This window comes from Lissotriton helveticus, chromosome 7 (assembly GCF_964261635.1).
Source record: "Lissotriton helveticus chromosome 7, aLisHel1.1, whole genome shotgun sequence".
Lineage (NCBI taxonomy): Eukaryota > Metazoa > Chordata > Amphibia > Caudata > Salamandridae > Lissotriton > Lissotriton helveticus.
The window spans coordinates 188,190,271-188,216,765 of record NC_136068.1 but is presented as its reverse complement, the minus strand read 5'-3'; the positions used below and the strand labels follow the sequence as shown (position 1 = coordinate 188,216,765).

General features: G+C 43.5%; 1 protein-coding gene across 1 annotated transcript in view; it reads left to right on the top strand.

Annotated features, from left to right (window-relative positions):
• CDH22 (cadherin 22) overlaps positions 1-26,495 on the top strand; it is a 1,039,820-nt gene that overhangs the window by 658,616 nt on the left and 354,709 nt on the right. Inside the window, exon 4 of the mRNA XM_078651916.1 lies at positions 23,047-23,214. Coding sequence (XP_078508042.1) covers positions 23,047-23,214 — 168 coding nt within the window. The remainder of the gene's footprint in view (positions 1-23,046; positions 23,215-26,495) is intronic.

Here is a 26,495-nt window from a genome sequence, read left to right as displayed (position 1 = left end):
AAAAGTTTGTTAGGATAGGGTTGGATATTTACCATATGTCGTAAATATCATTACTCACGGTGAGGTATTTAGCACTTGCGGAATATACCTGCTATTTCGCGTTTGAACAGGAAAAGGATGCATAACATGCATTACCATTTTTTATACACAGAATTCCGCACGTTTTGACAATTTTCCAGGCCTTTTGCCCATATACATTTTGACAGGTTTGCCCTGCCGAATTTTATCTGGGGAAAATTGCAAGTGTGTGATAATTATCACTCAACTCGTAATTCTAATCCCGGTAGTAAAGGTGGAATGTACAACAAACTTTACAAACCCACAAATCTATTTTAGAGACCCAGCCTTCTATGAAAGACTGAAAAGAGAACTTTACTCAGTATCTCACCAGAGTTTAATAATAATATGTTATTGTATAATCCTTTCAACTGTGTAAGTTTTTTTTTAATGAGAATTGAATTGAAATACCTCCCTTCCAACATCATTGGTCTTTCCATCAACATAATTAAAATTCAGGGTTAGAGATTTTGCCCAATATACAAACTGATAAATTACACTGGTATAGACATCAATAATCTTGGACTGCCTGATGTTACCACCTGCTTGATTTAAGTAATTACCTGATAGTACTTTTGCATGAGTAATTAGGCTTCTTATGCATTTACTTAAAAAGCTACCATAACGAATTGTTGCCAAAACACAGTTTATCCATGTGTGGTTGTGTCCACTTTTGCTCATCTGTTTTGTTTAGCCCATCATGGAATTCAAAACAGTCTTTATTTTCCATCCGTCACATTTTGAACCAAATATAATTTTGATTTACTTATATTAAAATCATACTGCAAGCCGGGATACCTTAGACAGGTTGAACAGGCAACAACTGTGGCTCCTATCAGGTGATCTCGCTGCTTAATATTGAAGTCAACATTTTAGCAAAGATACTTGCGCCCACCTGGCCATCACTCTCAAATACATAGAGACCAAAGTGTCTTGATGTCTCAGTGTACAACGAGACATGACATACTTTGTCAACACAATGCACCCTCACTGGCTAAACATTTTGGGTGTCCGGCTCCCATATTTCAGATTAACTTTGAAGAGGCCTTCAACTACTTTGATTGAGCCTACCGATTATCCCTGCTGGAAAAGTTATGGCTGGTACCCACATTATTGGTGTGGACTAAGTTACTATACTCGGACCCGATGGCTGGGGTATGGGTGAATATTATATCCTGACAGCACCTTTCGTATTGTATGTGGCACTAGGAAGGGCTGTCCCTTTTTGCCCATGCTTTTAGCTATTGCTATAGTTCCACTGGCTACACTGCTACAGATCGGATCCTGGTGAAGAGGGATTTCGAAGTCCTACAGGAACCCAAAATGTTCCTTTATGCAGCTCATCTGCTGGCCTTTTTTAGGGCAACCAAACTTCCTGTGCTCATAGGTCCACAAATACTCCAGGTATGCTCCAGTATGTCAGTGATATTTTCTCCCTGCGCCCACTGTCCTGCTGGCTGAAATTATGGTTAAACCCTGACATCCCCCTGACGCAGATGATTTTAAAGGACTGTCTGTCTATAGATAACTCATCGGCTATACCCTGGCTGAAATATTTGAAGTTAAGTTTCTTGAGCCTAGGGCGGAATGAGTTATTTGAAACTCCTGATTGTATTACCATGAAGGATGTGGAGGCAATCAAAACGGCATTCCTCATGGAAAGGAGAACATCGAGGGAAGCGATAGAGGTCCAGAAATCGAGTGTTAGAACATATGTTATGTTAAAAACAAACCTACACATTGAACATTATTTAATGGGCTCCCTGACCTCTTATGAGAAATTTTTATTAACTATATTTCGAATGAATCAACTTTATTTTTTGCTTGTTAGGCCACAAAAAACTATTTTTAACAAAGAAGCAGCTCCCTGCGGCTGCGACGGAAAGTCTCCGCAGGATATGTTGTATTTTATGTTTTTATGCACATTTTATGAATTTCCCCGTAAACGCTATCTGGTACCGCTTTTAAAGAAACTTAATTTTTGTCAGATCAGACCTGCTATGATGTATTTACAATTATTACATAGCGATAGCATTCTTTTTGCATTATCATTTCTGAAATCAATTGTAAAGTATAGAAAATGCCTGGATTTGTAATGAATTTTATCCAAATCTTTTTTTGTATGCGTACTTATACATTTTAGTATAATCGGTGCTGCTATAAATTGCTGCTAGTTCTGTACTATTGTATCTTGATGAGGATTCCTCTTTTTATCAATGAATTTTGGATTGCTGTATTTTGTACTTTTATGGTTTGCAATCTAAACCGAAATAAAGTTCTTATTATTATTATTACTCCAGGTATTGAGGGAATACACTGATCTGAGTGTGTCCTGGACCAAGTCTTATGTGTAGCCATTAGCAGCACATCATGCAAAGGCATCAGGATTTCCCAATGCTCAATTTCTGTAGCCACAGCCAGTATTGTCTATTTAGGGGTCTTTATAGCCGAACACCATGCACCAGCATGGGAGGACAACATGACACCCCTAACATGGAAGGTCAAGAGATAACTTGCCTACTGGACAGCTCTCCTGATCTTGCTCATGAGCAGGATTGCCTTCTTCAAGCCAGTCGTCTTTCCTCAAATACTGTACATATTGCAGGACAGCCTGAGTAAAGTGTTGGTCTCCTTTTTTAGAACTCTGACATTTAAAATCTGCTCTTTACCATGAAATAACAGGATTCCAAGGGTCAGTATGGTTATCTGCTGCAAACCACCATTCGATGGAGGCCTGGGGATACGGATCTGCTCTTCTATTTTTTGGCATCACACTTGCTGGTGATCAAGGATTGGCTTTTTTGAGGTTGAGTCAGACCCGGTCTGTAACAGAGTGCGAAGCATACTATCTTCCGTCTATAGGTTGTGGCTGCCCTCAGGTATTCAACCAATAAAACAGAAAAACAATATGGAATAAGACACTGGAAGTAGTGGGGTGAAATGGGAAAAGACTAAGAAACCCGACCAGGGCCGGACTGGGAACCACAACCGGCCCCGGCAAAAGTGCTCGGCCGGCCCCCCTCCCCACCCGGGGGGGTTTGAGGCGCCGCCGAGCTCTTTGCCGGAGCCGGTTTTCGGACGATTTTGGTACAGGGCCGATTTTGCAGCGGCCCTGTAACAAAAACAGCTCTGAGGGGCCCAAAACCGGCCCTCACCCGTGCGGCGCACCGGGGGATTGCCCGGTGTCCGCTATGGCCAGTCCGGCCCTGAACCCCACTGTGTGTCAGAAAAATGTTGCCATAAGTTCTGGGTGGGAACTCTGAGAGTCACACTCTTAGGGATCAGGTCAGAAACAGTTGAAGACATTTCTGACTTTGCTAGATAACTTTGGTCTGCTTAAGATCCAGTTTATTTGCTGTTTGCAACTCAATCACATGGTGTCCCCATATTTGCCGGTTCATGAGGAGGTCCCGGAGTTCAATCTCTTAGAAACCAAGTCGACTATGGCCACAGAAAAGAAGCTATTGCACATATATAAATCATAAGTCACACACATACCAGACGTGCTTTTTGCTGTGAGAGTGTGGTGGAAGGTTGATCTAGGTCCATTGTAGGACTCTGACTGATAGGAAGTGTTGATGGCAGAGATAGCGATGGAATCTTGGCTAGGTATACAATTTAAATATTTACATCAGGTGTATTACACTTGGGCGTAACCATGGCACGTGGGCAGGGATTCGTCTCCCATGTAACTTAGATGCCAGGTTGGAATTTGTGTTGATTTCCTGCACTCGGTATGGGATTGCAGGGTGTTGCAGTAGCATTGATCCAAGGTTGCTTGACTTTTATCAAGAGATATACTTCAGGTCATCAGTCTCACTCCCAGACTTGCTCCATTGAGCATTATTGACGAATCTAATCTTAATTGATACATGAAAATTCTGGTGTGTTTGGGTCTGTGGATAGCGAAGCGAAACTTGCTGAGACCTGAAGGGCTAGGCGCTCCACCCCCCGCCCCTCATAGCAAATGTAAAGGGGAAACAACCTTTACAACGCAACTTTTACAATGCACTACCATTACAACGCAGTCATTACAACGCAACATCCTTACAACGCATCCCATTACAACGCGACCATTACCACGCATGACACTACAGCGCATACAATTACAGCTCATGTCGTTACAATGCAGTCATTACAACGCATACCATTACAACGCATACCATTACAATGCATAGTACCCTTACACTATCCAACACTTACCCTACTGTTGCACCCCCTGGAGTTAGAATAGAAATGTTTACCCCTACACTATCCAACACTTACCCTATTGTTGCAACCCCTTGAGTTAGAATAGTAATTTTTACCCCTACACTATCCAACACTTACCCTACTGTTGCAACCCCTTGAGTTAGAATAATATTTTTTACCCCTACACTATCCAACACTTACCCTACTGTTGCACCCCTGGAGTTAGAATAGTAATTTTTACCCCTACACTATCCAATACTTACCATACATGCAATGTAATGGTATGCGCTGTAATGGTATGCGTTGTAAAGGTAGTATGCATTGTAATGGAATGCGTTGTAAATATAGTTTTCAGAAAATTTGCTGCAATGGCATGCGTTGTAATGGAATGCGTTGTACAGGATGTTGCGTTGTAAAAAATGCATTATAAAGGTATGCGTTGTAAAAGTATGCGTTGTAACATCATACATCCAATGTAAAGTGAGTATGGGTCGCAGCAGGGTCCTCGAATTGCCAATTTATTAATTCAAGGGATGTGGAAAGGAATACTAAGGTGTTTGGGGTTTCGGAGTGGAAAGTATAAACAAATACATAAATAAATAAATACATTTTCATGATTGGCCTCGTGTCGCTTTTCAAAACTGTGGGATTTGGGTGTCTTTGAACTTTCTGCACAGATTTTCAATTGTAACATTTGAGAAGCTTCATAAACTGTTTTATATAAAAAAACATACTGCAGCTTCTGTCAGTCTACATGCAGCATGGAGAAACAATTTTACATTTTGAGACTGGTTTTCATGAACCAACTTCATTTTCAGAATACATTTATGCTTGGATTTTTGACATTGTTAATCAAACCATGAATGAACAAGGTTGATGCTATCCCGTATATGTGATGAATGACTATAATGAACATTGTAGAGAAGCTCTACTGTCATAGTCCCAAAATGTAATTCATTTGTTCATCTCCTAACAAAGTTGCATACAATTTTATATCATCCATTATAATCATGTATTGCCACATACTTATATTTGCAGAAATAAAAGTAATATTCTTTATACACCCATTGACCTGGGGACATTGTGGGTGGGTGCTAATAAGTCTTATTGATTTTCCTTTTAAACTTTACATGTCATTTTGCATAAAGTCGAGTTGCAAACAACTAAAAACAATCCACAATGTGTGCACAGGTGAATAACAATTGTTTGTGGCCAGTTATCGTGAAGGAACATTCATCCATGGAGGCACAATGACTTACATATGACTGCAGGCAACTGGCACAGTCAGCAGTGAAAAGGAAAAGGTTGTGGTTGAGCCCTTCACATTAACACTGTAGAGACGCTTAGGCTCTAGGTGGTCAAACAGTTATAGCAAGAGACAGTGGCATCACATAACACATCACCCGCCTCAGTCTGAGACCTACCTTTCCTGTTGTAAGAGGTAGTCCGGGAGCGCTTCATGCTTCACAGCCAGTTGGGGTGGAGGGACGTTGACTACTGGCCCTCTTGCTTTGCCAGGAGCAGCGCTATAGCTGTAAATCTACTAACCCCACGCGGTACATCTGCTAAACATCCTGTTGGACTTGGCCCTTTTTGCAGGGTCATCCCTGAACTTTTGGCCTTCCTCCTGCATTTTGCCTGACCTGTTTTTGTTGGTTTTATGACTCTTTGTACTTTACCACTGCTGATCAGTGCTAAAGTGCATATGCTCTCCCTATTATAAATTAATGTATGAATTAGTGATTCCATGATTGGCTGGTTTGGTTTACCTGTCAGACCCTAGTACAGTGCACCAGGAGAGCCCAGGGCTGATAATCCAAAAGCTGCTAGTGGGCTTGCTGTACTGGTTGTGCCACCCACAGAAGCAACCTGTGAAAGTGTGTCCCAACAATGCCACTAGTAGGTCCAGAGCCAGGTCCACACCAATCATCACTGAAAGTTGAATGAAGGCAGCCCTCCAGTATTCTCCCACAGGGTACAAATTCAGCATCAGCAACCCAACACCTCTGGCAGCTGGAGGATTTAGATGATTATAGTTTGGCCAGCGCTATAGGTGAGGTGTAGGTGCGCATAGGAATTTGTAGTGTATTAGCCTGTGTCTATGGCTGGGCGATACGAGTCTTGTTTGGCTGCATGAAAAGTACCACACTTTGTCTGGGAGCCGTCTGCCTAATGCATGCATCCACACTTCTCTGAGGTATCGCAGGGTGGCAACAGCGCAATGCAGGCATGATACATCTTGGACACCAAGCACCTTACATCTGGGTCGGTAATAAGCAGTGGCAAGGAGTTGAACTTGTCAGGAGTCGGTGGATATGAGGAGATCTGAGCACGTAGAGCACTGTGAATGTGTTGTTAAACAAAATGGGACATGGTGGAAGCATCAGCCAACCGAGTACCATCATCGTGTGATAGGACATGCCCATTAGGAATGAGGTCACCAAACATACGCAAACTGTGGTATGTCAATGTCTGCTTGACCAACCTCTCCTGTGTGGGAGGGCAGCCATAGAATGTTGTCTAGTGGCAGAGTGGGGGAATAAAGGAGGCTACCCCCCAGCAGTCAAAGGAGTTTCCTCCATGTCCAGCTTGTAGTAGAGAGGGTCTGAATGTCGGTGGGGTCCAATGGGATACCCAGAAGGGGGAGGGAAGTGAGAGGTGTGGGTTCTGCCTGGTTGCATTCAGGTACGGCATAGGGAAGATGAGCATCATGATGATACCTATGGAATGTGAAGTGAAAATGAGAAGCTAAATAGTACAATTGTACATGTGGTACTCCGAGCCCTCCTCGGTTATAGGGTAGCATCAGGGTGTCTCAGCTCATGTGAGGTCTGAGCTCCTCCCAGACAGACGCAAACAGCATTGAAGAAAAGGTATTGCTGAGATGGATTGGAATATTCTGAAAGAGATACAAAAAGTGGGGAAGGAGAGCCATTTTGATGATGGTGATTCGACCCGTCATTGATAGTGGGAGCCGACACCACCCTTCGGTTTGTCTAAGACTGGGCCATAGTTCAATCAGATTACTTGCTCCTTGTACCAGTGTAACTAAATGCCCAGGTATCAGACAGGACAATCACATCATATCAGGGGGTACGCACACTCCAATGGCAATGCGACATTGGTGAGTGGGAAATGTCTGTTTTGTCCCAATTTATGGTGAGATCAGAGAATTAGCTGAAGCAATACACATCTGGTATGATAGGGACCATATGCTCCGCTGAGTGGTGGATGAATAATAAAATATCATCCGAATAGAGGAGCACAAACAGCAGGCTCGGCTGGATTTGTAATCCCTGGTGGAGGTGTTTATCTTGTGGATGGCATACCAGGGGGCCCTTGGTAATAATGAATAGGAGGGAAGATAGGGGGCAGCTATGCCTGGTTCCCCTAGTAATGTCAGAGGAGGCAGCGAGGGATCCATTGGCCCAAATGCGGGCCCGCAGCTGTGTATATACCAACTGGATCAGAGCAATGAACCCACAAGCGAGTCCCAGTTTCTTCAACGATGCCAGCAGGAAAGGCCACTAGAGGGATTCAAATGCCTTCTTTGCATCTAGGAGGGTGACCGCAGCTGGAACCGTGGGAGGGATCCTGTTCAGCACCAAGTACACTGTTCACAGGTTGTGCGACATAGAGTGCCCCGTAACAAACTCTAACTGCAAGGGGGAGAAGATTTGATCCAGAAGAAGGGATAACCAAGTCGCCAGCACCTTGGCCAGTATTTTATTGTACAAATTAATCAATGAGAAGGGTCTTCACATCTAACATGGGCTTCGATTGGAATTCCATAGAGCATATTATCAAGCCAATTATCGCCGCTTTATCGGCAGTTTTCTGCGATAATTTTATCTCCTGTCTTGATAATATGCCCCTCAGTTCGCTAAGGAACTGCTGCTGTCCCTCTGTGATTCACGCCATGGCTATTTCAGCTAGGTAGTCAGATCTGGCTCATCTCGAGTTGCCTAGACTGTACATAGGGATAGGAAGTACAGGAGCAGCTCCACCAATATCCCAGTATTGTCAATATCCCAGTAATGTCTGTAACTCTGACCCCATTGGCCCGCCGTAGTTCGGAATGTAGGCACTGCCTCAGGGTGGGCTCAGCAGGTGTGCCAAGGTGGGACCTGGTCGCTCCCCTTCCCCATAGTGCCTGGCTCTGGCGTATTTTCCGCTCATGCTCACCGACTCCCTAAAGTCATCCAGGAAGGTCACATGGTGCAACAACTGTGGACCACGACGCGGCTGGGTGTCTACACTACTGATGTCCCAGAGTTCAGACTCTATGCAGGATAATGTGTTCCATATGTTTCTCAAACCCCCACAGTGTTTAGAAATGGTGATCCCCCTGATATAGGCCTTGGACACCTCCCAGAGTACAGCCTGCATTGAAACCAATCCTTTATTCAGTTTGAAATATTCAAAAATTGAAGCTCACAGCTCGGGGCAAAATACCTAGCCCAATAAGGTATTACAAGGTAAGCACCAGTACTGCCCCTCCCCCCATACGGCATCATCAATAACATCTGTACTGGAAGTGGTCAGAAAGTGTGCGTGGGACATGGGTCATGCTACTCAACCATGGGATAGCGGCCGTTGATAGTAGCCAGTAGTCTTTGTGGGTCCATGTGCTGTGGGGGGAGATTAAAATGTGTAACCAGGGGTGTCAACACGTGTCAGGCACCAGGCATTACCGACATATATGTGTTACAAAGGGAGCGCGGTTTACCACTAGGAGTTGCCGATATAGAGTCAAGAGGTGGGTCAGCACGAGATTAAAGCCCCCTCCCAGGATGACATGATTGATATCTATGTGCCCCCAATAGGGATGATGGTGCATGAAAGAAGTCATTGGAGTCTATGTGTGGAACATATACATTAACAAAAAGCATGTACTGGCCTGCCAGTGTTCTGCAACCACAATGTACCAGCTGTTGTCATCAGTGAATAGGGCTGAAGGGGATGGACCTATGTATCAAAATGTATAAACCCCAGGAGTAGGTACTGTAGTTGAAGAAATAGCAGTGTGGACCCCATGAGGCATGGGCGAGGATGCCAGAGGGGAAATGTGATTTTGACTCCATGACACATAAGATATTGCAACACCTGTTTGCCCTTGCATGTGTCATTTATACCTCTAATACTCCAGGACATAAATGAAAGCTCGACCACAGAGCCTTGGCCGTCGCATGACGTCATCGTACAACTTAGAGAAAGTGTATGCCGCTATGTACCTACAATGTGATGTGACCCTCCTTGGCCTGACAGAAATGAACATTAATTAAACATACATAATCCTCCAACCCCCAACCTCCACACACACTGGGCATTGAACTATCCAGCGAATCCTTATGCACATCTTCATAAAACAAATTAAAAACCTAACAAAACAAAGATTCAAGAGTCCAGAAACTGGTGTACATCTCAAGGGGGTGAACAACACTGTGGCATCCAAATCCCGCTGTCAAATCTGTGAATGAAATGAAATGGGGTCAGAATGGGTTGAATGCTGCATGAGAGTCGGGGCCTATTGGGTGGGTGAGTCTGCATCACGACTCCCCACAGGTGGTCATGCTGCAGGAATGTTCAATGGAGGAGTGGTGTAGGGTAGCACTTGACTTTAATCAGTCAGACGGGAATAGGTCAATGCTGGTTGAGGCGTGCAGATACGGAGGTGAGCAAGCAGGTGCGTCGCTGTGTGTAGGAGCTTTGTCTTTTTGTACTGTTTACAGAATGCCAGAACATCTGCAGGAGCTTCAAAGAAGCTAGCTTTAGGTTATCATTCACCCGCAGATGGGCCGGGTAGAGCATACCGTATGTATAAGTAAGTAAGTATAAGTATAAACCATTTTATAGCGCGCTCCGTTACTGGAGAGTATCCTGGCGCGGGAAGAAGAAAAGCAGACAGCAGAACATGGGAAAGAATCTTAGATTGCACTATTAAACAGATATGTTTTCAAATGTTTTTTGAAGGCAGCTACTGTAGGTGTGGAGCGCAGATGAAAAGGAAGAGCGTTCCAGGCGCGAGCCACAACCACCGAGATCGACTGGCCGCCAAGTCTGGCACGTTTAAAGCAGGGAAGGGACAGTTTAAACGAAGTGGAGGATCTCAGGGTGCGTGCAGGGGCATAGCTAGTAAATCTTTTCCTCAAATACTGGGGACCCTGATTATGGGTAGCACGAAATGCCAGAACCAGAGATTTAAACAAGATGCGCTGTGCAACAGGGAGCCAGTGGAGTGCCCCAATTTGTGTTACACGACTTTAGCATCAGTGCACTTGCAACAGGCATCCTGCACCGCCATGGCGAAGTCTGGAAAGAAGGATAGTTGGGATCCCTGGTATTGCACTTGTCCCACCTCACGCAGCAGGCCGAGTGCAGTGTCTTGATCTTGGAAGTTGAGGAGGCGTGCAATGATAGGGCGTGGTGGGGCACCAGGAACAGGTCTCAGGGCCGAGGCTTTGGTGAGCATGCTCCACCACAAATGTGGGTGTGATATTTGGGTGACTGAACAGGTCTAAAAGTATGAGACAGACAAAGAGGTCCATTCACCCTAATAAGTGAACTCCGCAACCTCTCAGATGTGCAGATTGTTATGATGGGATCTAGCCTCAAGGTTTTCATTTTTCATGGCCACGGTTGAGAGGTTCTGTTTGACTTTCACCAGCCACTTCTTCACCATCCTTGAGTCATCTTCCAGAGTCGAAATGCTCTCCTCCACTCCATCCAAGCAAACATGCTGCCGATCTAAGTGATCACCCATGCGGTCAATGGGGGTCATAAGGGTGTTGAACCTGGCGTGCCAGCACCCCCCTCTCCATGTCAGCTGGGGTCTCTTGTCTCACCACCTCCCTGGTGCACTCGAATGGCAGGTTGTGCTGTTTTGGATTTCCCCCCACCATGATCAGTGCAGACCTGTACTACAATGTTGCACAGTGGACCGTGTGTTGCTAACTGTGGAAGCCAAGGCCCTGCCAGGTATGGACTGCTGCCTGAGAGCACCTGCAATGTGAGCTGTGGTCAGGGTAGTTTCGAAGCAGTGTGCAGCGCCAGGCGTGGAAGGGCACTAGCTCCACCCCTCGCCCTTCCAGCCAGCCACTAACAGATGTAAGCACTAGGGAGCCACTTCCCCAATGTCCCTGCCAGTGCAGGGCGTCAGTACCAGCCAGATGAGGGTCACCTTCTCCGTCTGTTATGCACTGCTCAGCCCAAGGGGAAAGCAGAAGCAGTGAAGGAAGGGCTGGTAGTGATAGGGCGTAGTACAGCCTCTGGGGGCTAAGAGAACTATTGAGATCATTTCAGGACCAGACGCTCCCACAAGAAGTGAATGCACAACCCTCTGCCACAGGGCAAGACAGTTGTAGTGTCAGGGCACATCAAACCCCAACCAGGCACCACTCACAAGGATTGCCTCACCGGGTACGGGCATTCAGCACAGGGATCGTGGGTTACCATGGCAGGAAGGCAGGTATGCAGTGACCGGGCTGAGGCAGGATGCCAGCCTCATTGGCACACCAGCATTCCACAGTCCCAGCACCTCTGGCAGTGCAAATGCTGCAGCCCAGTCAATCTAGCAGTCACCGGTCACAGCATCAGCAGCATGCAGGGCTCGTGGCAATCAGCACTGGCTTCTTCAGGCTGGCGTGAGGCAGCTCAAGCGGTCCAGCGGGGCTCGATAGCCCACGGCCTCAGGCTCACCGGCAGTCCCTGTCACTGCGGGGCCTCAGAGGTGATGCTGGGCCGCCTACCACACGGCAGCTTCATTTCTGTCATCAGTACCATGCAGGGCCCTATGCTACCCCCATCTCATGGCAGACCGGTGGATGGCCTGAGATGCAACATAGGTGATAGAGGGGGATATCAGGCACCAGAGCTTCACTGTCCTGCGGCCATCTTGGCCACTGGCGTTGCCACGCCCCCAAGCCTTACTGCATTTTAAGTGATATCTATTTAGTGTAATGCTGACCTTTTTATAAATGCTGAAATAAAGACGTGGACCTAACAAACGACCAATGTTTGCCTGATAGAAAGGGGTGATCTAGCATTGGACTCATCATATGAACTTCATATGTCTCAGAAGTTTATAATTCTTAATGAACCCAATGAGATATCCAATCCCAAAGTTGGTCATTACTTTGAAAATCTGGAGGCTGCTTCAGAAATGATGGCTTTCTATAACTAAGAAATGTAAATAATGTCAGTCTTGGTATGTATCTCTCCCAAGAGAGGCCTTCAGATCCCCTGGTATTAATACATAAGGCATTAGGAAATTTACATTGGACATTTCCAATGTATTCTAGGAGTTAACATCATTACTTGTAGAATGCAAATGTATCAAAATAATGTCATGATGCACAAGGTTAGTCATAAGTAGAGTAAAGCTAATTCTGATTACCAAAAGGAACTGCGAACACTCTGGCTCAACCAACACCTGATTGGAAATTAAATTGACTAGTAGGATGAAAAAAAAATATTGCACAAATAACATATCAGTCACTGTACTGTAAATTCAGGGCAAAGATTCCATTGCCCATCTTACATATTTTTTAAGGAAGAACTTCCAACCCAGCTATGAAAATAGTATTTGCTAATACCATGAATGAATTGTGACAAGAGCTCTACCCAGGAGCGGCTGCTAGGGAAATGTAATGGTGGGACGTGGGGGTGCGGGAATAAAAAAAAAAGAAATATATAAAAAGCTTACTTACCTGCCAGTTGCTGCCTCTCCTCCATCCTTTTGTGCAGTCTCCAGGAAGCAGGAAGCACTTAGGCTCCCAGACCCCAAGACGGCCAGCAAAACCATCATTTACACTTATGGTGCAGCAACCACTCCTCCTCCCTATTAGGGCAGCCAATCCCTGCCCTGCCCTAACCTGGCTCCGTCCCAAAAAATAAAGTGATAATAACGGGGAACGTCCTTTACAACGGAACTTTTACAACGAAGTACCGTTACGACGCAGGTTTAACAACGAAAGTCATTACAACGACTTTCGTGAAGGGCGCTCTAGGATAGGTAATAGTTTAATTTACTATCCAACACCTTCCCTGCTATCCACGGGGACTGGAGTTGGAATAGTAAATTAAACTATTCACTATCCAGCGCCCCCCAACGCAAGTCGTTGTAACAACTCGTGTTGTTAAACCTGCGTCGTAACGGTACGCGTTGTAACGGTACGCGTTGTACCATCATACATCCGATAATAACACAACATTATCAAAGTTGCATTATTATAATTTTATTTTACCTTTGAACTCATCTGAGCTCATCTGCCTTAGCTGATGAGCAGCCGCTGTCTCTACCTGTCTGTGTATCTTTCTTTTGTGATACATATGAACTGTTCTAACACAGGGATGCAGTTGGATAGCTCTTGCACAACTCTCAGCACCTATAAAATAGTCACAGTATTTAGTGCTGCATTTGCATTTACTTTGGATTGGTGCCTTTAAAATATTATGCTGCAGGGCACATAATTCTGTTTTTCACTCGCGTTTTTTTTTTTTCATTATAACTTCTTTGTCCTCAGGAACTTCTAATTTGAAATTAAAATGCAGTTTCCTACTCTGTCCCAATAGGCTCATACTTTGAATCCTCTATATTTTAAATAAGACCATTCTACCTTTCCCTTTTCAGTTCTTATTAAAAGTTCAAATCTATTTTTTAGGAAAATGTGGCTGTTTATTATCATATGTCTCTTCCCCCAAGAAGTTTGTGTATGTTAGTGCTGCACAAAATATCATATCCTGGGTAAACTTACTACAAGGCACAGACCTGCATTTGACAGACTCAATTTTGCAGGATTTAAACAAGAAACATTGCAAGACATTAAATACATGGCCTCCAGTTTATGACCTTTATACCATTTCCCCATCAGAATTTTAATTCTCCACACGTGTAGGTTAGAAAATTAATCCTTAACCATGTCTGTCTAATTTTCTGAGTGTTTTGATCAATCCTTTTATTTCAAGGCAATAACTTTTGCTACATTTGGATAACATACATATTGACATGTTTAACATGCTTTTCTTTTTTTCACTAGCCGCTCTCGTCAATAATTGAGAACTTGGGGCCCGATGTAAATACCGAATTTTACCGATTCGGTATTTACAAATCGGTAAATGCTATGTAGGTATTTTTTTCCGATTTTATTACCGTATCTGTAACATTCGGTAATTACCGAATCGGTATTTACCGATTCGGTAATTACCATTGATTCCTATGGGCCTACCGAATTTACAAGGGGGACAGGGTGTCACTTTGACACCCTGTTGCACCCCTGATTCAGGCTTGTGTGCCATGTGACACACATACATGCCCTCAGGGCAAGTATGTGTGCCACATGGCACACGTGTACATGCACAGATGTGCATTAACACAGGAATTGGTTATTTACCATCAAATAGTATTTGATGGTAAATAACGAATTTCTAAGGCCCTGTGGCACTGTTTTCAGTGCCACCTACATTTCAAATTACCGATTCGGTAAATTTACAGAATCGGTAAATACCGATTCTGTAAATTTACCGAATCGGTAATCTTATCCCCCTACATCTGAAAATCTAAATACCGGTCGGTAGCGGCCGAAATCGGCCGTTACCGACCGGTATTTGCCGTCCTACATCTGGCCCTTGGTTCTGAAATGCTGCACATTTTTAAAAGTATATTATACGTCATTTTAACCTAGAAAGCCATTGCTGTTTACAAATGGCTGATCTTTGTACTATTCTGATTAATGTATCTGGTGTTCGTATCAGCTAACCCAATCAAGGCTTCCAGCAAAGTTGATATCTGTTTCAGTGTTTAAAATATTTCTGCTGTGGGTAAAGAAAGGTCCTTATGTGCTAAAATTCCAGGATTAAACATCTTCATCTCCAGCGAATTACACTTTTTGAGTTTTATTTGTGGTTGGTCCAGTCCCAGGTGGCTGTACATTACCGACTGATTTAGAAGCTAAGGGACAAGTTAGTACAAATTAATTTGCCTCCTCTGACTTTATCTATAAAGTGTTCCTTCTCAGCGCCATTACGGACTTTCTGACTGATTGCACATCCTTAATTCTCTGAATGTTCAGAGTCTGAGTCAATGAAAACTCTCATCACCTCCCTCTGTGTTAATCTTCTTAAAATCAAGGCGCACTTATCACCAACTGACTCAATCATGCATGCATTCTCTGGAGCACGAAGATGTAGATGGGTGGTCAAATTTATTCTCCCACGCGGTCCTCTTCTACCACACTTAAGAATATTTTAAGAAATAACTGTCTCATTAAAGGCCAGCTAAGGTTATCCAAAATGGGGCTTGATCATAACTAACAAAATATGGACCAGCTTACCATACAGTTTGGGAGGTATTTTAAACCCGGGGTTACCACACGTGGATAACAACTTACGTGAGTGTAGGGTTTGTAAGGACTGGTTAGCCATCTCATTGAGTTATCACTTTCATATGAAGCTTTGTACTATACTATAGCCTTATAGCCCGCTGTATCGGGCTTTACTGGCTATTAAAGACCCGCTCCAGTGTTAAACGCCCGAGCCGAAGGCGAGGTCCTTCAACAAGGGAATGGGACTTTAATAGACGGTATAGCCCAGCTATGAAGGGCTATAAGGCTATTAGAACATTTTGCCACTAGAAGGCAGAATGTTCTAACAAATAAAACAAAGGCTTCAGAGAGGGCGAGGGGTTTGAAATCCCCTCAGGCTCCCCAAAGCCTTTGTTCACAGCCATAGCTGTGAACAAAGAAACATTAGAATGTTGGAGCTCCGTGCTTATACCAGCCATTATAAGCCCGGAGCGCTCCATTGTTTTCAAAAGAGTTCCCAACATTCCAATGTTCTAATACTTTATATGTGTTTATGTGTTTGTGTGATGTCATTGGTGATGTAATTTATGATCTTGTCTGTGGTGTCATCTGTGAAGCTCTGACAGGTGCATTGGGGTCTTAAAGATGCACAGCTAACTAAATGTGGAGAATTTCAGTAACCATTACACCCCTTTAACTGTAGGCATTTTATGGGAGTTTTAAAGCCTTCGTTATAACCCTGAGTGATAATTCATCTCAGAAAACCACATATGCCCTTAACAAAAGTAATGCCAGTTTTTATATGCGTTTTGTAATGATTATGATATTCTTCACCAGCTGCCTAGAAATATCCTGTACTGCCACCCAATGCCACAGGCCATATTCTGTAGACAGTCTTGGTTGGCAATGGGCAAAGCGCATGGCTTCCGGGTACACCCTCAAGTTCATTAGGTCTGCTGGGATGACCTTTGTCACGATGCTTGGATAACAACTTTATCTTTGCCCACATCCTCTACCTAGTACTCAGGGAACCAATACCTACTGGACATAGTCTGTGGCCTAACCTATCTTGTACTAGACATTACGGAATGGTCTATTCTATTCTCCTGAATTTGTAAAGCACACGGCTACCAAATGGCTTCCTAGCGCTAAGTACTCATAGAGCAGCGAATGTGCAGGACCTATTCAAACAAGCCCTACTCAAACAGTCTAGTCTTTAGTGATCCCATAATTTCCAGTTCTTCAGCCCTATCCTGTGTTGAGTGTTCCCCAGCATCTTACCTGTTTTTTAGTAACTCTCCTCTTTTCCCATACCTCTGAGAGTAACTTTTGGCACACTAACTGGAAAGGGATGTTTTAAACTTTGAATAGGGGTTCACAAACCAACCATGAGCCTCTTTCTAGGCCCTGCATTGTAAACTTGACTGAAAGTGTATTTTTTTCCCCTGTGTCTTGTATCTCTGACCATACAACCTGAAGGGCATTTTTCAAGTCCAAGTACTCGGTGGACGTGACCTCTGATGGTAGTTAGCAGTAACTGGGCTCATGACATGCTAGTAAGCCATGCTCTGTGCCTTGTATCCTTACACTCAGTAGCCATCCACAATGGCCACCTATTGCATACAATGGCCAGCGTATGACCTCTTTCTACCACTGCATGACCTCTTCCTGTCAACCCTGTCCACTGTGCTCTATGGATAGGAGGCATTACCATTTAACGTGCCCAATTTCTACCCCCCAAGACTTAATTCCCAGTGGGCTTGTTTAATGCCAAACCCAGGTGCTGTTGGATCCAGGGAATGGATTCATCAGTGCCTGGTACCCCTGTCATCAGTGCCGTCTTAGCATGGCCATGTCTCCAAGCCATCCATACCTTCCAAAGAGAGGTTATTTGCAGCACCCGGAATAGTGGTTATTCCTGCTTGTGCTGTCTCACACAGTGGTTGATTTTGGGTTGTTTTTGGTTGAGTCACGACAAACTGGAGTTTTTCAATCAGACATTTTATTACAACAGAGGAGTTGGCCTAATGGCTAGGGCAGTCAACCTCGAATTTGGGTAACTGGGTTCGAGCCTCCACAATGAGGCTGAACAACCTGTGATTCTGGGCAAATCACGTATTCTCCCCGTGCCTAACAAAAATGAATGTGCCCTTATGTAACGCAACTGGTGCTATATAAAGCGCTCTGATACCCGATTCAGGTCAACTTTGCGCTATATAAAACTCTGCAAAAAAATGTAAATCTGTGCATTAAGGAGTGGGGGACAACAGGAGTGAATGGGACGCATAGGCATATTCTTGGCTCAACCACTGACTCAAATTATGATTTTATTAAGACAGGATTGTTGCTCCTTGGATAAGTCCTGACAAGTGCACACCAGCCAGGATTTACCATATTGACGCCATATGGACAAGGCGCTAGGGTGGTTGAAGCAGACCATTGAGCATCATCTTTGTACATTGAGTTTGAACATTTAAATTCTGTGTGCACGTTGGCAACATAGTTGTATTTCTACACATTTTGGGGTATATTATCAAGGACAGGTGATAAAATTATCGCAGTTTTATCGGCAGGAAACTGCCGATAAAACGGCGATAATGGGCTTGATAATATGCCCTTGTTAATTCCCATAGAAGTCCATGTTCTGATGTTAACATAGGCTTCTATGGGAATTAACAAGGGCGTATTATAAAGCCCATTATCGCCATTTTATCGGCAGTTTCCTGCCGATAAAACGTCGATAATTTTAACACCGGTTCTTGATAATATGCCCCTTTGTTCGCCCCTTGGATAAGCCCACAACAGGAACCTTTCTCTAAATTCAGTCCTCCTCTCCCACCCCTTCCCACATGTCATCTGAGGTCTTCAGATTCAGTCAAAGTTGTCGCTGTCTCACCAGAGGGAGTTAAAGCGCGGCCATGACTAATGTACACACTTTCCATAAAAAACCATCAATGCGCTATCAGCGTACCCAATTACCAAGGTCCGCTTTCGCCTAAGGCTTTCGAACCCCCCCTCCATTCCCCCTTCTGCCCCAAAGAAAAAAGAAAAACAGTTCAATCATATATTTTTTTTTAAATGTAAAGGAAGGATATTTATAGAAGTTGCTAATTAGTATGTGACTGGGCGTAGGGTGGATTGGCCGTCATGTTTTTTTCGAGCTCATTTGTAATCTGCTGGTGGGGGTGTGCTGATAAAATCACGTACTCCTGCAAAAAGGAAAAATACGCTGAACGGCCCTGAGCATGCTAAATTACTGCAGGAGGGAACGAACAACCCGTGGTTAAAATTGCTGATTATCCCCTGACTTTTTTTTAACTGTTTCCCTCCAGACATCCGACTGCAGTCAGAAAATCAGGTTTTGTTATGTTAGTTCATGTCAGGCTGTCGTCTTGGGTTATTTTTTGTTATGTCATAATCCGTTGCATATGTTACGTAATATATTACTTTAAACTACAATGATCTCTAGGGAAATACGGATGAAGACACGTAATTGACGGAAGCAGCTCCGCGAGGCCACCAGACCTACGCCACCGTGCCGGATGAGCACGTGATTGTGGCTCCTACCTCGTCCCCCATTCCCACAATTTACGTAATTCACGGGACAGCATACTCACCAATACCGCCGTACCTAGGCGGTCCTGTGTCCTACAGCGCCCCCACGTCTTCCATCACTCAGGTGCTATTGGACCAATTTCTAGTTGAGCGTGGCTCGCAGGCCTGTATTTACATTTCACCTCTTTCATCACACATGAACTTTAGGATTAATTAAGGCTAAATTACACAGGCATGCATATAATGTCCCGATGATGATCAATGCATTGTTCACATGGATCGAAAAACCATCGACACCTTAAGACACCTTATTATACGTCACTAGAAATGTTATCATTTTACTATGTAAAGGTGTTCCTTGCGATTTGTTTCTCACATGGAGATTTTTTCTTTAACCTCTTCGACGCTGATGACGGAACCGCTCCGTCATCAGCCGCGGTGGAGCTGTGCTGATGACGGAGTGGTTCCGTCATGGCCCGCCCGACGCGGTTCCGTCACCAGCGTGTGAGTGCCGCGCGGCCCCACCGCCCCCTTAGCGCTGCTGCGGAATAGCCGCCGTAGCGAAGGTGTTAACAAACCGTGAGCTTTGCCTGAGCCTCCTTATGTGTTTCCTAACTGTTTGTTCCTGTTTAGGTAGTAGGATACAGGCTTGTGTCCCACTTTGTGTATTTTCGTTCATACATATTTCAAAACTAACTACGGACCATTGTAGTTTAAAATAATTGAATCCTGAGGTCCCTGGCTGACTTTACTTGGGTCCCCTTGTTGTCTTAAAATATACCTAATATATTACATCATCTGGTGTGTTATAGTAAGTGAATGTGCCAAATTCAGTGAGTTATGAGTGGAATTTCTGTGTTTTTGAAGGGTTGCACAAACTCAGGTACTCATATTCTAAGTTTGTATTACGCGTAAGCGGAATTTCAATTACGCTGGCGTAAGCAGAGCAATTTTGGTAATTCCACAGTACTCTTTGAAGCGGGAATACATAACAATAATGCGATTACGCCTGTTTGTTGAAAAGTAATTTGGGGAAAAAATTATTCTGCGAGTGTACATTTAGTGAGCGGGAGCGGCTGCTCTTGCTGCAGATTATCTTCTGCTGCATTTAGCGCTATTTTCCTAGTGCTAATTGCACCACGTGAAGGTGCATTTTGCGCTATGAAACTAGCATTAAATGCCAGGAGTAAGCTGGGAGATATTCGTACCCCAAGTGCACATTTATCAAGTACGAGCAGATGCTCGCTCTCGCTATTTATGTTCTGTTGCATTTAGTGCTATTTCTTAGTGCAAAATGCATTCTTGCATCCATTTTGAACATAACGGAGCATTTTTGAACCAACAAAATCGCACTAAATGCTGAATTACTCTTCTTGCGTAATTCTGTGTAATCACCGTACATTTTTGGGTAATTCTGAGTGCATATGTACACAGAAGGAGGGTGGTAGCACACTGCCTCACAGCCCAGCAGTGATTTTGCCCCAATGCATTATGGTAATTGCAGTGCATGTTAACACTTACTTGAGTAGTGGCCTTTAACTTTTCCCCCTTGTTGGTGCAGCCTGTTCTGTGTAACTCTAGAGATGTGTTTCTGGATTCATAACTTCATCAGTAGAGAGCAACAAGCAATTTTGGGGGTACTGGAAATGCTGCCTAAGTCTTCTTAGGTCGCTCACTGTACCACTCACTGGGTGCAGGTGCATCAACACAATTAACCCCTCACTATATTTGTCATGAGGAACTGGCGTTGCTCTATCTTGAAGATTTTATTATGTTGGGACCTCTTTTGTTGTGGCTCTCTGTGTAGAGTATTTCCAGGGCCTCTTTTAGTTATAACAGAATGAACCACTGTGTTTGAGTATTCCCTGGCTTGCATATGTGAAACAAAGCTTGGCCGACCTAGAACAATCTATTCAATTTGATAATCCTATGTTAGTAATAAAAATGATAAGCACTGGTCAGAAATTATATTATTTTAAGAAGTAACCTAGGACCTGAGCTATATTGATTGTACGTGTGCAATAAATGGGAGAGAGCTTCATTGCTGAGATTTAGACCTGGTACCATTTGCCATACATTACATTTCCCAATAGGTTTTGTAAGGTATATAAACCTTTTAGAAGTTTGTATTTATTACCTCTTTTCAGGGCATACAATTGTAAGCAATGCAGAGTTGCTTCCTAGTATTGATGTATTTTTTAGTCTGGGTAGTTTTCTTAAATTAGCTGTATTTTTACCACAAAGGATAGATTTTTAGAGGGGGAAATAACCGAATTTTAATGATTATTATTGTATGTTTTTTTTTGTATTTGTGCGCAGATTATACGTGCTATGTTATCTTTTATGATTGTCCTAGACATTCTAATAAAGAAATGATTTGCTACCTCTTGTGAACCATGCCAAACCTTACAGTGGATATCGTTCAAGTTCATTGCTTACTATGTGTTGGTTTTCTTGATGCTATCATTTGCTTGCTTCTTATTTGATTACTTTCCTTCCTCTTATTGAGTTTGTCCTTCCACTGAAGCTATTCTTCTTTACTATCCTTTTGATCGGATGACTTTTATCCTTCCACTGTTCACATTCAAGGAACCACTTTTTAATTTTTCCTCCAGCACTCCATGAGGACATATGTGTTTTCTTGCTCTCTCCCTCTGTGCTGCTTTTGCCCTCAAATACCCTCTCCCAAGCTCTCAATATATCTCCCCACTCCTCCCGGTTTTCTAGAAAAAGCAGAGATATTTTTGAAGGAGTATGACTAAAGAGTAGACTCTAAGGGTTGTTGTTTTATCTTCTACATTCTATATATTGCATAAAAGCACAGGCCTTGGCACAGAAAGGCTTTTATGGTGCTGGGTGAGATGCTGCTTTCTGCTCTTTGAGGCAGATGGTGTACATAGTATGACTTAAAATGAAAATGTCTCTTCGTCTAGAGGCCCAGATATCTGATCCCTGAGCTACTGCAGAAGATCAAATGGCTGGAACATTTGTTTAGTTTCTGTGGCCTGAGGAATTTCAATTTGGCCTTGGCAAGTGTTTTCCTTATTATTCCTACACTTCTATATTATTTTTAAATTCTGTTTTATAGATTCCGGTGTGAAAAGTATTTGAAAAATAAACCATGCCATTTGTACAGATTGGAAATATTGAATTCAATATACATTTGTGAAACACCTTAAGATGTGTGTTTGCTTTTGCTCAAGCATTTAGTTTTTTGTATATAAACAAGCATTGGCAAAGCCAATCGATTGCCACTCGCATTGTAAATAAGCGACCTATTTTATTTGCCAATGTCTGTATGATTTTCACTTTATGCATACATAGCCATATTTGTGTCTTTTTGATTTAAAGCATGCACCACACAGTGCATCAGATTTAATCACTCCGTTCTACTCTACCGTGTTTTCCTGGCAGAGAGCACCACCTTGCACTTACAGATTTGTAGGGACACCCCGTTGCTGGGGCAGCCATGCGCGGTATGAATCTAACAAATAAATAAATAGGGTGTAAACACAAAATAGCTGCTCCTTTGTGATATACACTAAATTGCCAAGGTATAATATCAAGCTGAGAGTATTTAAATAAACATCATGTGTTGCCTTTTCAAGAAATGAAAGTGAATGTGGTGTTTTTCTGCTTATACAGCACTCTGGATTCTCGATTTCTAGCACTCTCTTAGCGTCTCTCTCTCCCTTATATGAGTTTTGTCTTGACTCAGTCTTTACTTTGAAATTCTCTCCTTTTGTTTTCATTCCTCCTGTGCAAGAGTTATATTTTCTTCTGTTCTCTCTGAGTCTCCCACTTCCTCCTTCCCACTTTGTTTATCTTAGGCGACTCTACCTATCACCACCTCCAGATCTGGTGTATCTTTAGCCCTTTCTTTATCCTGACAGTGGCAGATGCTCTAATGAATGACTGTATGCAATATCATTTTGTTTTTAAGGAGTGATCCGCACAGCAGTTGGCAATCTGGACAGAGAGTTCCAGGATCGGTATGAAGTGGTCATCCGGGCGACAGACATGGCTGGACAGATGGGTGGATTGTCCGGCTCCACCACCGTTACCATTGTCATCACTGACGTGAACGACAGCCCGCCCCGGTTTCCCCAGAGTAAGTCACCTCACCATTTTACTCTTCATCATTGTAGCAGATAAATAGAGCAACCTAATCAAACAGAATGAGGTACCTTTATCAAATTTGGAGCATAGGAAGTATCTGGTTGCATATCTCTGCTTGGACAACACGTTGGGGTTATGGGGGGGACCCTCACCCATGGATGTCTCCTGGCATACTTTATCATAGGGTTCCTCATCCAGAGTGATGGTACATTTGGGTGGGCTTAACCTTCTTCACAGAGTTCCTGATATTGTAGGGATAGGGTATATGTTCTAATTATCTAGGGTGTATACCTGCATTACCATTTAAAAAAGGGTCAACCTAATAAGATTAACAACACATAAGTATTTCCTTATTACTGTACCCTACTAGTACCTGGATGCTGGATGCTGTCCATGGTCCTCCCATCACTAATAAAGTCTACATGTTGTGGCCATCGATGATTTTCCATTGTAGCTCAAGTGATCTTCACCAGGACCAGAATATCCCTGAACAGTATTCACAGAATACTGTTCTAACTCACAATTTGTAGCCTTTTTCAACACACCCATGCACACACTCATTCATGCTTAAATGTGATTTGTGGGAGACTCACTGCTCACCCCCAGTAAAGGTATATTAACCCCATAGGTTTGTGGTGGGACCGGCTCTATAGTTACACTTACTTCAAGAGTCCAAGTCTGCGGTTCTACCAAGTTATACGACTTCCACTACCCCTGCATCTTGATGGAATAGCCCATAGGCAGAGTCAACATTTTTTTACTCATACTGTCCGTTACTGTCTTTTGAAAAAGTCTCCAAGACTTGTGATGTAAGCATGAGGCTGCCTACAAAACAGTTTAGAGACTCTGTGCTTCCTGCAGCAATGTCTTTTTCAAGCAGCCTTCTGCTCAAAATGAGAGAAAAGATGCCTCTCGCCTGCTAGGTTTCATCCACAGGATGAATGGATAAACTGCAAACTTTTCAACTATTGATGTGTCTCAAAAGCAAGCTGTCCTGGCAGAAACGGACTCGGGAACCAAAAGCAGCCCTGGCAAATTACCTGCCCGCTCCCTTCATCTCCTTTCACAGATTCTCATTCCATTCATCCACCCATTCTCTCTGTTTCTCTCTCTCCTTCTCACATCTCTTTCTCTTCTCCCTCAATGATTGCTTTCTACCCATGAGCCCCTGGGAACGTAGCCTCCTTTTTCGCCTCAGGGCAGGTACATTTAAGTACTTTCTGTGCTTTCCACTGGGTTTTTGCTCGGGAAACATCCTTTACAACGCAACTTTTACCAAGCAGTGCCTTTACGACGCATGTCATTACAACGCATTGCGCTGGGGGCACTCTAGGATAGGGAATAGATTTAATTTACTATCCAACACCTTCCCTACTATCCACGGGGACTGGAGTTGGAATAGTAAATTAAACTATTCACTATCCAGCACCCCAAAGCGCTATGCGTTGTAAAAGCATGCGTTGTAAAAACTGCGTCGCAACAGCATGCGTGGTAAAAGCATGCGTTGTAATGTCGTACATCCTTTTTGCTCTAATCTTGATTCCTCTCCCTGCCCATGCGACGAACGCTCGGGCCAATCTTTATTACATTTTCTATTTCTTTATGGGTATTATGTACAATATACAATGTTATTTTTACTCCCCTTTTCTAAGAAATGTTTTAATGTTTATTTTAGAGAAGCATATAGAACTCTTCTTGGATTGGGCAATGATAAATTCATTATTCCCGCAGGGGCTCTTTTGAAAACTGCTATCCGAGCTCATAACTCGATGAACACTGTATGATTGTATTTTAATAATTCTGCAAGCCTTATCATTTTAGGCTCTCTTAACTGAGTGTTTCTGTATATGTTTATTGATTAGACCATTTGTCTTTTATGGATACATTTTATCCGAATAAAGTCATGAAGTGAAATGATTGCTTTCCTTTTACCTTCCCCAACTTCCCCAGAAATACTTTCCTTCTATCTCTTGTTGAAACCTCCCTGTGCCTCCCTGTGCCTCCCTGTGCCTCCCTGCACCTCAGGAAGTTGGGAAAATGACTGAGGAATTAGGGGTCGCTCTGGCCTCTTAAAACCGGTCCCCAAGAACTCCTGGGCATGGTGGAATACAAGGTCTGTCTAGCCCTGTTTCTCAGCAAACAAAATGAGGTTCAACATTAGGGTGTTTATCCACTGACAGGTGTTGAATGTATGATGTTACAACGCATACATTTACAACGCGTGCCTTTACAATGCAGTTTTTACATCGCAACATCTTTTACACAGCATTCTTTTACGTAGCATGCCATTACATCGCATTTTCAGAAACTACCTTTACAACGCATTCCATTACATTGCATTATACCTTTACAACGGATACCTTTACAATGCATACCATTACATTGCATTTAAGGTAAGTATTGGATAGTATAGGGGTAATAATTACTATTCTAACTCCAGTGAGTGAAACAGTAGGGTAAGTGTTGGATAGTGTAGGGGTAAACATTTCTATTCTAACTCCAGTGAGTGCAACAGTAGGGTAAGTGTCGGATAGTGTAAGGGTACTATGCGTTGCAATGGTATGCATTGTAATGAGTTGCGATGTAATGCCTGCGTTGTAGTGCAAAGATATGTTCCACCACAGACACTTGACAGCCAGATGTTCCACCAAAGAGATGTGTGCCTTCAAACCTAGGTGCTCCACCACAGGCAAGGGTTCACCAGCAACCAGGTGCTGGCCACATACTGTTGTACTTCAGCAGCAAAATGTTCCCCATTGTCTCGGCGTGTAGGTATTCCACCTCAGACAGGAGTTGCTCAACTGCCAAGACAATTCATCTCCGACAGATGTGTCTTCCAGCCAGATATTCCACTACAGACAAGTGAGCCTCGAAAGCCAGATGTTCCACCACAGGCAGTGGTGGTGTCTCATCACATACAGATGTGCCCATTCATCTAGATATTCCAGAACAGATAGGTGAGTTGCAATAGCCAGATGTCCCAGCCTCAATAGCCAGATGTTTCATGACAAGCTGGGGTTCCACAGCAACCAGCTGTTTCATTACATACAGGTGTGCCTCCACAGCCAGATATTTCAGAGTGTATATGCAAGCCTCCATAGCTAGATGTTCCACCTCAAAAAGGTGTTCTGATAGAGACAGTTGTGCCTCAAAAGACAGGTGCTACACCACATGTAGTTGTACCTCGCAGCCAAATGTACCACCTTAGACATGTCTGTCTCAACATGCAGCCATTCCACACCAGACAGGAGTTCTTAAACTACCTTAATGTTT